The sequence below is a fragment of the Gasterosteus aculeatus genome, chromosome 16 (assembly GCF_964276395.1).
Source record: "Gasterosteus aculeatus chromosome 16, fGasAcu3.hap1.1, whole genome shotgun sequence".
NCBI lineage: Eukaryota > Metazoa > Chordata > Actinopteri > Perciformes > Gasterosteidae > Gasterosteus > Gasterosteus aculeatus.
This window is the reverse complement of record NC_135704.1, coordinates 4,994,412-5,007,761: the sequence shown is the minus strand read 5'-3', so window position 1 is coordinate 5,007,761 and position 13,350 is coordinate 4,994,412. Positions and strand designations below refer to the sequence as shown.

Below are 13,350 nucleotides of genomic sequence, written 5' to 3'. Positions count from 1 at the left end.
TCCGTCTGTGTGCACGGGGGCAGACGGGTGACCAGACATGGCATTGTCTGTCTGTTTTAATGGGGAGCTCTGAATGTGTGTGTGTGTGTGTGTGTGTTTGTACATGACATGGTGTCTACTTTGTGACTGTGCTCTGTGATCATTTACTGCAATGTTTGTGTGTGTGTGTGTGCGCTCAGGCCTCCCTGCTTCAGAGGTTGGCTGCAAGGGAGGGTTCAGTCAGCCAGCTGTCTCTCTACACCTCCCCTTCTCTGCCCAACATCACCCTGGGACTGCCAGCCACGGGGCAGGCCAGCTCTGTGAGTACAGTCGAAGCTCAATATTATGAATCTTTAATGCAGCATCACTCATGACACCAAAGGATATTTAGATTGCAAAACCGCTTCTCAATTATTCTCTTGGCAAGACGCTGCCTTACATGTGCGCCTCTCTTTCACCATCTCGCTCCCATTCTGTCTCATTTAACCCTGCTTTGTCTCTGTCCATCTGCCTCTCTTTGTCTCCCTCCTTGTGTCTCAATCTCGTCTTGTGTGTCTCTCTCTCTCTGTAGGTGGGGTCAGTACACCAAGATGGCGAGAGTCGTCTGACGCTGCCCGCGCTACAGCAGGGGATTCCTCTGACCCGTCCCTTCCTGCCCACGGCCCACCTGCCTTCCTACTTGGCGTCCTCGGCTCTGGACAGGGAGGGGGGCGGAGGGGGCGTGGCTGGTCACAACCCCCTTCTCCAACACATGGTGCTGATGGAGCAGAGCCACAATTCAATGGGTCAGCATTCACTGCAAACTTGAATTAACTACATTTGCATTGTATGTATTGAATGTCTTATGTCTTACTTTATGAATGGCTTAGGGCTGCTGAACCTCCTCCACCCTTTTTCCCGAGCAGCTCCACACGGACAATCACAAGCTTTCAAAACATAATGTTCTGCACAAAGAAATCCTTCCTCAATTTTCATTTCTCTTGCACGGATTTATTTTGTAGGTCTCTTCTGCAAACACACACACACACACACACACACACACACACACACACACACACATTCACAGCCATGTATTGTAATTGTATTTTTCATGTAACACTGTGAACTAGTAGCTTAAAGGTTTGGTTGAAGATGTAAAGTTGGGGGCAACTTTTGGAGCTCGATGAGACCTCACAATAGATATGTTTGGGCATACTTTAAAAGTTCAAATCACAATTATAACAATTTTGCACGAATGTCCAGGTGGATAAAATGATGTGATTGCTTTTTGGACAGAGGCGAGTGTAGACCTAAATTGCCTGGTGGGAAAACAATTGCAAGGTGGATTATAGTTATTTTTAAATGGGCGATTACACCTCAAAATATTTTTAAATGACTTGTAGGTGGACCGAAGATAAATGTAACCAAACTGTCTAGTACAATCCTCTCCTGCAAATATAAGTTAAGAGATAGCGACCCTGGTGTAGCTGGAAAATAACTGCTATAATAAATCAATCTGAGGCCCTTTACATATGTTCAAAAGCAAATGATGGCCAAATTCTAGAGTCTAGCTTGACATTCTGCTGTGACCATTATGTGTTCACCTCAGTTGGTCTGGCCGGCCTCCCGCTGCCGTCCCCCTCCGTCTCCAAACTTGCCCGTGGGCACCGCCCCCTTGGCAGAACCCAGTCGGCCCCTCTCCCCCAGCAGCAATGTGGACAGGCCCAGGCCCTGCAGCAGCTGGTGGTCCAGCAGCAACACCAGCAGTTCCTGGAGAAACACAAACAGCAGTTCCAACAGCAGCAGCACATCATCAACAAGGTAGCTGAATGTATGAATGTGTGTGTGTGTGTGTGGGGGGGGGGGGGGGCGCATGCATGTGGTGGTAGCCATTCATGTGTGTGTCAAAAATGGTATCCAAGGCAACATTTAAACAGCTGTGGTGGAGCAGCCAGCTATTTATATGAGTTTGTCTGTTTAAGTTTGTTTGTATATCTGTGTGTGTGTGTGTGTGTTGGGGGGAGTTTTCGTTCATCTACACAACTTTGATTTGTTTAATGTGTGTAAATCCTGTCTCCGCTCCAAGAGCACAATAAATCTGCCGGCAATCAGCAATTCTTCTAGCAAGTCTTTCTAGTCCGTGTTCATGTATCCCTTCTTCTCCCTGTCACCCTGGCAACTGTGCTCGAGAGGAAGCCGCCTCCATATATGGTCACCCAGGAAGTGTGCCTCAGTGCATCATTGTGTTTGTGTGTGTGTGTGCGCAGACGAGGTGATTCGTAATCATTGTACGGTCATTGTAAAGAGGGAGGCGGTTGTTGTTGTGTGTTTTTGTCAGTGCAGATATTCCCGTAGGATTTAGTCCCATTATCTTTTGTCATTGGGGCTGTTAGTGACTCCTTCTCGTTCAAAACGCCAGCTTGTTGTGACTGCAGCTAATTAAGTCCAGCTTATGTGTAAAAGCAGGTTATTGTCTTAATGCTCGAGGCGTCTTCAAAGTGAGAATTGAACCTAATGAGTTTGCCATTAAAAAATAGGAAAGAAATCTCCAAACATTTCTCAGTTAGAATGGACCATACACTGTAAATCATTGACGACGATATCAGACATCATAAAAGGGTAAAAATTATTATGGACATATTGTGGCCCTGTGCTTTCTTTCCTGATTGCTTCCCTGATTCCCCCAGTGTACTAAACCACAGGCTGCTCACTGTAGACCCACGTTCAGCAACCAGTGAAATACAGCACATTTCTGGTTGTTATCTTTGTAACATCATACGCAAAAAGCATTCTTGGGGATTTATAGTTTAAATTATAATATTGCAGTCACAAAGCCATTTTACTTGTATACCCAGTAGTCCCATTCGTACCAAATGTAATCATCTCATGGCTAGTCATTGATTATCTTTTGTCTCTGAGCTGCCTCTCAAATAACATAGGACAATAAAAAACCTAGAAGTACCCCCCAGATATAGTATCGCTTACTGCACAAGAGTCAAGTTTAAAGAAAATATATATATTTTCCTAGTAATACACATGCGATTTAACGCGAGGAGGTGCCGTACAGCAGCACGTCACTGCGCCATGTTAAAGGTCATGTCTCTCCCTTGGACACCACCACTTTGTAAAACATGAATCTACCCTCCCTTGAGCAAAGGAAAATGAGCCCTTCCTACTACGTTACACTCTGGCTTTAACTGTCTGAGATTTTGGCAGCAAAGAGGAATGAAAGAGTCTGCTGCTTCCCCTTAATTACCTGAGACGGCTCTGAGGCTACACTCCGCTGTACTCGCTACCACGATACTGCTGTGAGGACGGCCGACAGACCAGTGTGAAGTGTCCGTGTGCGCGATAATATCGCTTGTCTGTCTGTGTGTGTGCCCTCGAACCATTCAAGAGAGCGAGAGAGAGAGAGGGAGAGGGAGAGAGAGAGAGAGCAGTGAATGGGTGTTTTGAGTTTGTTTGGAGAAGGGGGACTGGGATGAGGCAGGAGCCTGCTCTCTGACGTCAATGGACTGTTCCCTGGGCAATATGCCAGCCAAGTGTGTTTGTTTCCATGTCTCTCACTGTGTGTGTGTGGGCGGGGGGGGGTTCACGCAGTGGTCCACTCCAATCATGACCTGCACATCAAGGTTGAGGTCGTTTGACGACGGGGACGGGGGACAGCTGCCACAACAAGATTCCTACAGCGGGCCCTCGACAATTCCTCCTCTCAGTCCCCCTCGTGTCCTCCGCTCGGTTGTCTCCTCTTCTGGAGGCCTAGTTCAGTTAACTACCTGTATGGATTTGAAAATATAGTTTCGCCGACCTCTAAGTTGATAAATAACCAGAGTTCAGAGTACAGATCTGGTTGCTCTGTTTATATAAAAAGGGCAAGTGCCGGGCTAATGTTAGCTTTTGTTTGGGTAACCTTAAGTTCTTCTACGTTGTTGTTTAGCCGAGCAGTCGGCTATTTTGGGAACGAAAAACAGCGATACTTGTGGTGAAGGTTGTGCTTTTGCTGGGCAAGATGGCAGGTCTTCCTTCTTGGGCTGTCCATAGATTAAAAAAAGGGAACTAATTAATCTCACATTTTGAAATTCATTAATCTAGATTAATCGCTATTAAAAGTTCGTTTTTCTTCTACAGTAACCAGTAATCACTTTAGAAAGCGTGTATTTTAGATTCGATCGTCTCCGAGGCCGAATGCCACAAGGTGGAACATGTCGAACTAGTGACTCTTCCTGCGGTCCTCGTGCACTTTGCTCTCAACTCTCCTTCATTTAACGGCTGTGTTTGAAGAGCCAACAATCTCTGCACATTTAGCCAGGACGTTTTCCAGACCACGGTCTTTTAGGGACACGGTGGTGGTCCTCTGCCGACTGTGCGCCGCGCAGGGTAACGTTAGACGTTGAGATGGAAGTAGCATAGCAGCTAGCTTAGCATAGAGGTGCTTTAAGTGGTCCGTTTGCCACTCGCCCCCCTTCTGTTTGACACGTGGAGGAATTCCTCTGCACAGTTCTCAGCTGTAAAAGCTCTCTCTGTCTTCAACTACCGTCTCCGTCTCCCCGGTCCAACGGACTGAAGCGCGCGGCGGTTTCGTGTCAACGCACACCAGAAGTAAACACAAGTGTTTTAACTGCATTAAAATATTTTATTGCATAAATCTCAACCACAATAATCTTGCAGATTAAAGCGTCGACTTTGACAGCCCTACTTCCTTCCCCTCTTTTCTCCTCTAGCTGAAGTTATTTTTGTCCCGACTTCTTCTAAAATGTGTGAACACAAACTCAATCTAAGATGAGTCCCAAACGACATTCAGCAAAACTATCAGAATTCAAAATGAGCCTCGTCGGACAATTGAAAGCCGAACCTTGTTGAATTATTCCCAATTCTCACGTAGATGAAACATTTTAGGGTGTGTTAGTCTGACAATAATGTTACAGTTGAATCAATATAGAGATGCTTGTTTACCAAATTAAGTAAATTAGATAAATGAACAAACCAATTGTGTGCTGTCAGTGTCTGTAGACAGAGACAGTTAGGTTTCAGCTGCTTTGTTTTCCTTCGTAAGAAGTTCAATAGTAGAACATTGAGTAAAGAAACCAAAAGATTATTGGTCCAATCTTCCTGTTTAGCTCCATCAAAGTTTCTTACCTGAACGGGTATCTTGAGAGAATCATATAACTGGGTCGAGTGTCCCTTGGCCCCCCCACCCCTGAACTCTCCTCTTTTCATCCTCCAGATCATGTCCAAGCCCGGTGATCCCGTGTCGGCAGCGAGCTCCAGCGCCTCGGGCCCGGCCAGGCAGCACCAGAGTCACCCTGAGGAGACGGAGGAGGAGCTCAGGGAGCACCAGGGGCTCTCCCTTTCATCCTTGTCAGCCTCTTGTTCGGCGTCGGCGCAGGATACGGGGCCTCTGCGAGGGCTGGTCATCAAGCAGGAGCCCTCGGACCCCCAGGAGCAGCAGCAGGAGGAGAGGGAGAAGATGGAGCGACTAGTCGAGCAGGACTTCCTGTTCCGACAGGTAAGGGAAGAGGAGGGCAGGTGGGAGTGGGAGAAGCGGGAAGAGGATGAATGATGGACAGTGTGAACTAGAGTCGGTTGAAATGAAGACTACACAAATTGAATCTTCTTTTCAGACTTTCCTGAGTCAAAATAGAAAAAAGGAAGATGAAACTGATATGAATTTTGGCATCAAATCCCTTCCCGGTAACATCATCTCATCATGTGTACGTATTACCATTAATAATGACCCTTCTTTTGTTGGCTGCTTCAATGTTAGCATTTTTTTTAATGCAAAATAAATGATCAGCAGTAACAGATGCAGCTAGTGACTAACTGAGATATTTCCATTCTGCCCACCTGACTGTTCCCTTAATGTTCTAGATACATAGATACTTATAGTAGCACTCAGGTTGTGCTTGCGCACGCCACACAGTAGTAGAGTAGTGTTTTTATCTTTATGAATGGCTTAGGGCTGCTGAACCTCCTCCACACTTTTTCCCGAGCAGCTCCACACGGACAATCACAAGCTTTCAAAACATAATGTTCTGCACAAAGAAATCCTTCCTCAATTTTCATTTCTCTTGCACGAATTTATTTTGTAGATCTCTTCTGCAAACACACACACACACACACACACACACACACACACACACACATTCACAGCCATTCCCAGTCGGGACACTGTGTTCTTATCAGTCGAGCCCATCCCTGCTGTCCAAATTCAATCAGGCACTCCCATCACTGTGGCCATGGCGCTCGATGTAAGCAGACACAGTTGTTCACAGCTGAACAACGGGTTTTGCTCGGAGAGACTCTTTGGCAGTGAAAAGATCAGACCTGTCACCCAAGTTTCAAGTGTTTGAATGAGACACTTTTCAGATGAAATAATCCTAAAACATATACCCCCCCGTCTCCCCCCTTGCTGTTTTTAAAGCAGTTGCAGTGGTAGATTGTTTGTCTTTTTCAGCTGAACGCTAACATGAATTATTAGGTATTGTGGGATTCTTAGTTGTGTGGCTTTCATGCGCTGCACAGATAGAGAAACCCCCACATGTCTCTGTGTAACACATGCTCAACTCGTTTGCCCAGCAGACAGAATGCACCACAGCAGGTATTTGCAAGGAACTAGTGCCACCCTCTGGAAGGGGGAAGACATTGCGGTCTAGCAGTCACACGGCACATGTCCCTCTGTGTTTGTGTGTGTGTGCGCGTGTGCGTGTGTGTGTGTGTGCGCAGCAAGCTCTGCTCTTGGAGCAGCAGCGGATCCACCAGCTGAGGAACTACCAAGCCTCCATGGAAGCAGCCGGGTTGTCGGTGAGCTTCGCCGGACACCGTCCCCTCTCCAGAGCCCAGTCGTCCCCAGCCTCCGCCTCCTTCCCCATGGTGGTTCAGGAGCCGCCCACCAAGCCTCGATTTACAACAGGTACGTAGTAGGACAGTAATGACATGGCTCCAACGCATAACACACTGCAGCATGAAATCTGCTTTTTCACTGGGATGTGTGTGTGTGTGTGTGTTGCTCTCGGAGGTCCGTTGTAAAGAAGAGCGGGCAAACAACAATCATAAACACACTGTAATCCTGCTGATTGCAGGTTGGAGGGAAACCGCAATACAGCGGCTGTTTATACGCTCAAGGCTGTTGCTAGGTATTGTGAGCCCTGTGACGCCCCACGCCACGACCGGTGTAATTTACTCTACTGGACCCTCTCAGCGGGACTTTTGTTGTTGATGGTGAAGCAGCGTATAATCACATCATGGGAACCGTGCGATTACAGGAATCTTGTCGCCACAAATGTTCCTGCCCTCGTTGTCGAAGCGATACAAACGAGTGCACGCTGTGTGTATTGTTCCAGGCCTGGTGTATGACTCTTTGATGCAGAAGCACCAGTGTATGTGCGGCAACACCACCAGCCACCCGGAGCACGCTGGACGAATCCAGAGTATCTGGTCCCGCCTACAGGAAACTGGCCTCAGGTCGCACTGCGAGGTAACAGTCACATTGACCTTAATAGATGGAATAGATGTAGATGTATTAGATGTAACTTTAAAGGGTACGGCTTCCACCTCCTCCATACGAGGCGTGTCCTGGGATGACAAGTGTTGAGATGCAGTAGTTTATATATCAAATCGACATTATGAAATATCAGAATATTTCTAAAACAATATAATTGAATTGACTTGTCCTGCAGCTACAGTGAGGCAAGAATTATAAATCAAGCAGCTGAGATAAAGGACCGTCTGAGTTGTTCAGTAGGACGATGAGGCCTCCTGAACCGAACGAGCTTCTGAGTCCATCAAAAACAAGATGATTCATGGCCTTCAAAATAAACGATGGGTTTTAACTTGGCCATGGTTCTCTTTTCGATGATGACTTCCAGTGTGTCGGGGGGCCAATCACTCAGTCAGCCGTTCTTACTGTACTATTGATCCGGTTTTAGTCATCCGTGGTTAATGCAGCCCCCCCCCGCGTAGAACCGTGCTTAGATCGTACAATAACACATGTTTTTAACATATCAGTGTTTTTATTATTTCTCTGTGTAAATCTGTTGTGATCTTAGGAGCCTAGTAGTATGACATGCCAGGATTCAACTCTGAAGTACTGGTTGCTTCAACGACCAGAAGGGGGCAGCACTTGGCTATTTTCTATCGATGGCTGACTTTACCAATGAAAAAGATTTAGCATATATTGCATTAAAATGAACCACTTCCACCTCCTAAACTTGGGTTACTGTACACACGCAGACACCATGTGCCTCAATATATGCTGTGCCTCTTCATGAGGGCGGGACTTGTCCTTCTAACAATGTAACGCTATCCTTCCAATCTTCTTTGATGACTATAACAGTTTGGATTGTCAGCCTGTATTTCCTGTACTTTCTTTGCCTCACCTCTTCTCTTTCCTTCCCTGTGAGCAGTGTATCCGCGGGAGGAAGGCCTCGCTGGAGGAGTTACAGACGGTCCACTCTGAAGCCCACGTCCTGCTCTACGGAACCAACCCGCTGCGGCAGAAACTGGACTGTAAGACACGCAACGACACGTTGATACAAGCACACAGGATGCATTTACACACTGGGTCTAAGCATGAACCAATCTGTCAGAAACGGTAAAGGTTTCACGCCGAGCTGACTGCCAGGCATGCTGCCTGAAAACTGACATCAATGAGTGTTGCGATATACAGTCCAGTGTTGCACAAGTGTTTCACGGTATTTTACACAAAGGCTACATGCACAATGAGCCGCTGCACGAATCAATCTGCATGCATAAATGCAACACAACGAGTTGAGTTGTCCTTTTGTGCAGACTAAATCTCACACTAAGTCCCCCTCTTGAATGCCATGAATCTGCAGCGTCTGTGGAAGGAATCTGCTTTAATGCTTAAACCGTGTCATAACAAAAGGTCCGATCTCATAAAGTCCTGGAGGTGTTACGATAAGGTGAGGAACTGCTGAAGCTTGTTAACTGGAAGTCGCACAGGCTGCTTTGTCACTTACGTCTGGCCTTTCTGGCTCAAAGTGCAGGTGTAGCCAAGGCATTCTCATTTTGTGTGTGTGCGTGTGTGTGTGCGCGTGTGTGCTAAGGGGCGAACCCCAGTGGTCATCTTAGCTTTCATTCCAGTGGAGACATAAATTCCCCTTATTATTACTGCTTACACAGGAGAATTACCAGATAATCCTGTGTAAGGGTTCAGCGCACACACAAAACTGGAAATGGAGAAGAAGGAAAGGGAAATGCAAACTGTTCTAAGTAGAGTATACTCCATTAAACCATTCCTAGACATTAGATGAAATATGTGGTTTGGGTTTGTTTCTTGTTGTCAGACACTGTTGAGCTACAGTTGAGGATTTTGGACAAATGATCAGGCGGAAGACTAAGACCTGGACCAGCTAGTTCCCTCATTTCCATTTTCTAAAACAACACGGAATCTAAAATCTTGATTCCCACTGAGAGGGTTTGATTACCAGGGCAACGAGATACTTTCCCCCTTCACCTTGCCCAATTACAGCACGCCCTTGTATACTCTACCTTTCAGATTAGGTCAAAGGGTCAAATGCCCAGTTTCTCTGGGGGTCATGCACCCGGTCTGTGCCTGTGAGTCCAGACAGTTAAGCCTCTTCTGCTCTTTCTTTTTCCCTATTTGCACATTACGGGCTCTGATTGCACTTTTGTGTGTGTCTGCCTCAGGTTCAGTGAGTCCCATGTTTGTGCGGTTACCGTGCGGAGGCATAGGGGTAAGTCACTTATTTATTTTTCTTCCTGTAAATCGCATGGGTCATCTGACAAATATTCAGTCGGTAATGAAGTTTTAGTAATTATGTGTGCCTGCTATAACTTTCGAAATTTCGAGCGTTAAGTCACGCTTATTCAGTGGAAAATTGTTGCAATGGACCGCTAATCTAATCAATATCCCAAGCTACACTGAAACAAACAAGCATAGTTCCAGCACCATCAAACCGCAGTGTAATAACCGGGTTCCCCTTCGCCCACTCGCTCTCTCTGCCCCCTGCCTAAATAATGCTCCCATTTGTTCTTGTTCCACCAAACAGACACACACACAAACACACACACACACACACACACAATAAAGGCCCTCAAGGACCAGAGGCAACAAAAGCTGTTGCTTGCCTTTCTGCAGTGTTAATAATTGTAACCAGATACTTTCAGCATACGCGCTGTGTGTGTGCGCGCACGCACCCCCCATGGTATAGTTGGCTGGGTGCGTGCTTTTGTTTGTGTGTGTAGCAGTGTGTTTAGGGATGTTTGTGTGCTAAGGCAATGATTTAGATGGCTGCTCCGAGCTGGAAGTGCCGTCTTTTGAAATGGATATGTCGGAGCAGTCTCACGTGCACCTGTAGGTGTGCTTGCTGTTGACTCCGGGGACAAAGGTTGAGCATTTCCAAAGGCCAATCCACCTACAGCAACATATGCCTTTTACATAACAATTATGCATCCCCATATCTTTTGCACGTTATTCCACCTCGCCCCCATTCCCTCCCTTGGGGAGTTGCTGCTGCAGTGGTGGGAACAAGAAGAGCCCGAGCTGCGCTCTGCTCTTTATAATGGCAAATGGGGCTAAATTGTTGTCTTCCTGTCATGCACACACATAGCAGTCCCACACACGCACACACACATTTACAGAGGAAGGGGGCTGAAATTAGGCTGTCAGCCTGTGGGGAACCATCATTCAGTCATACCAGCACGCTCCCGCTTTTTTCTGCCGCCGACACACAAACACACACCTTCCCTTTCCTTTTTTCCTGTCAAATCGCGTCCCACTTCTGTCTTGAGGCGAAAAGGTAACATCAACATGGCAAACAATAAACCGCCCAGTCTCCACACGCTGCTTCAGAGCACCATCTGTTTGTGTTCATTAACCTGGCGTCTATATACGGTTCGGTTTCCCATCCACTCACTGACTCGGTTACAACACGGTGTCTTCCACTCCTCTCTCTCTCTGTGTTCACGTTCTGCTCCCTCGGTTACTCATCGCCGCCGCTCTCTATTCCCCCCTCGCTCCCTCCTTTTAACTAGAGGAGAGGGAGGTGAAGTTGGACGGCCGTCCCCCCGAAAAAGGTCACCCAGTCGCGTAACGCTGACCAAGAGGCCGCCAACGCAAAGCGAGTTGTCAGAGCGTCCGGCGGGCGGGTCAAAGTTCTCCTCCGGCGCTCTGGCACCGGCCGCTCCGCACATGTGTGTCCAGTTCAAACACATCGACACACGGCCCTTATTTTTCTTCTCTTCATCTGCCAGCTTCTCCTCTCTGTGTTTATCACGTGCTCCATCTGCCCGCGGTATCTGCCATGCCTGATGGAGGGTGTGTATATTATCCCGTGCGCCGCGCCGCTCGCAATCAATCACATCGACTATTGAGGTCCGTTGGGCTTGTGTGCGTGAGCGCGGATGTACTGTTGTGATTGGGGCTGAGCGGGCCTCAGCATTAATCTGGCGTGACCACTGACTGGTGACTGAACTTACTCCCCAAACACACAAATACTCATAAAATGGGAAAATAAATGCAGAGAGACTTTTCTTGGCCTGCCCTCATTTTCACTTTGTTACTAAAACTTTGTACTCGGATTTCAAATTTTCCGTGTTTTTTTTTAAATATTTAATCCAGCGCTCCATATCTGAAGTTCTAAACACATTTAATTGATATTCATTTTTAATTACCAGTATATTTGTCAAAACATTGGCTTTTTTTTTTCAAAGCTGGCGTGCCCTTGATACTAAATTACAATAAATGTGTGTTTTGCCTTAATGGACTGATGAACACAGAGCTTGCTATAATAAATGTGTATGATTAAGTTTCTAAATATGTCTTACTGCCTCACAGACTCTCTCTTGGTTCTGGTCCATGTCCGTGAGAACGTCCCAGCTGTCCCCAAACTGCAACTTTCAAAGACTAACTTTGATGTAAAATGACATAGCTAAATTATTTCAAATGTCCTCACAGTTTAACGATCGCTGTCACTCTGAACTGCTGTAAAGCACAACATCAAATGTCCCTTATTGGATGAAAAACAGCATAAAAAGTGCAGTGTTTTTTTTGTGATTTAAACAACACATGCCTGCATGTGTGTGTTTGTGTTTGCAGGTGGACAACGACACCATTTGGAACGAGGTGCATTCGTCCAGTGCGGCTCGTCTGGCCGTCGGCTCGGTGGTGGAGCTGGTGTTCAAAGTAGCGTCGGGGGAGCTGAAGGTCAGTTCGGATACTTTGCACAGCCAAATCAGCAGCAAACTCGGACTAAAGGCTTTTAATAACAGCAGCACCAGCGATGAGATGGAGCCCACTCGAAACAAAGCCCAGGTGGATCCCACCCAGATAAATCCGTGACCAGCACCGGGCGGGGCTGGATTGGAGTCGATAATGGATCGCACAAAACCTGTTAGAACTCCTCGCGGCGCTGCACTGCTCATTCACGCCTCCAAACACCTCAAGAAAGGAGAAACCTCACGCCAGAACCCTCCACCTCGAAGTCTCGTTAGCACCTCCCAGACAGACATCCCCACCCCCGTCACGCTTTGCCCACCAGCCAGCCTTCCTGTGTCTGTGGCCACGGCTGCTCACCGTTTGAACCCAGCAGGGAGGCCCGGCTCACGGGCACCGCAAACGCCAGCAGTCCCCAATAACAGCCCCGTTTTATGGGCATTACACCGCAGCCACCTGCAGAGCAGCTGACGCACTTAGCGTTAGCTTAGCACCGGCATGCCGCAGACTAATGATGTTCCTGTGAGACAGTAGCGCGCCAGATTTTTCACTATATGTGCTTGTATTCATTTTCCCTTTTTTTCTACCTAATGGCAGGATTACGACGAAGAAATGTTTGTATAAAACGTTGAGAACTTGTAGGGTTGAGAAAACGAAAGCATAAGATGTAAATCATTCAATTCCAGGAGTAAAAACACTGAAATCCACTGAAACATGAATAACACACACAGGACTTTTCCTCCGGGAGACCGCTGGGGAACTAAACATAGACGTTGACAGTTTTTCGATGTCATTCGTGAGTCTGTGGTGGCGTTTGTCTCGCAGCTTCTCCGGTCGCTTGATTCAGTGATCCGGGCCGTCGTCCACGCGCCTCAACCTAACGCCGTCCCTACACGCCGTCCCTACACGCCGTCCCTACACGCCGTCCCTACACGCCGTCCCTACACGCCGTCCCTGCCGCGTTAGAGACTGACGCGGGAGGGGACCTACGAGCGCCATCGCATGGAGAGTAGGACCGAGCTTCAGTGTTGGAATAATATAGGGTTAAAGTTCACATGTATTGACTTGCCCTCAGCTTAACCTGATCTTAACACATACATGCACATAAGTACACACACACATACACACACGTGCCTACACACATACAGATGGTCTTCTGAAGAGCCTCTGGAGCCAAACTCCACAGAATGACAGGA

General features: G+C 47.3%; 1 protein-coding gene across 7 annotated transcripts in view; it reads left to right on the top strand.

Annotated features, from left to right (window-relative positions):
- hdac4 (histone deacetylase 4) overlaps positions 1-13,350 on the top strand; it is a 93,155-nt gene that overhangs the window by 56,955 nt on the left and 22,850 nt on the right. For 4 of the 7 annotated variants that reach the window (XR_013453125.1, XM_040201305.2, XM_040201302.2 and 1 more), the window contains 10 exons: positions 180-299; positions 551-764; positions 1,568-1,779; positions 5,183-5,464; positions 5,580-5,669; positions 6,682-6,868; positions 7,299-7,432; positions 8,361-8,463; positions 9,628-9,674; positions 12,038-12,145. Coding sequence is in view for 6 of the 7 variants with exons in the window: in XM_040201305.2 (XP_040057239.2) it covers positions 180-299; positions 551-764; positions 1,568-1,779; positions 5,183-5,464; positions 5,580-5,669; positions 6,682-6,868; positions 7,299-7,432; positions 8,361-8,463; positions 9,628-9,674; positions 12,038-12,145 (1,497 nt within the window). In the remaining variant the exon portion in view is untranslated. The remainder of the gene's footprint in view (positions 1-179; positions 300-550; positions 765-1,567; positions 1,780-5,182; positions 5,465-5,579; positions 5,670-6,681; positions 6,869-7,298; positions 7,433-8,360; positions 8,464-9,627; positions 9,675-12,037; positions 12,146-13,350) is intronic. The other 3 variants (XM_078091411.1, XM_040201304.2, XM_078091413.1) reach the window with 1 other exon arrangement.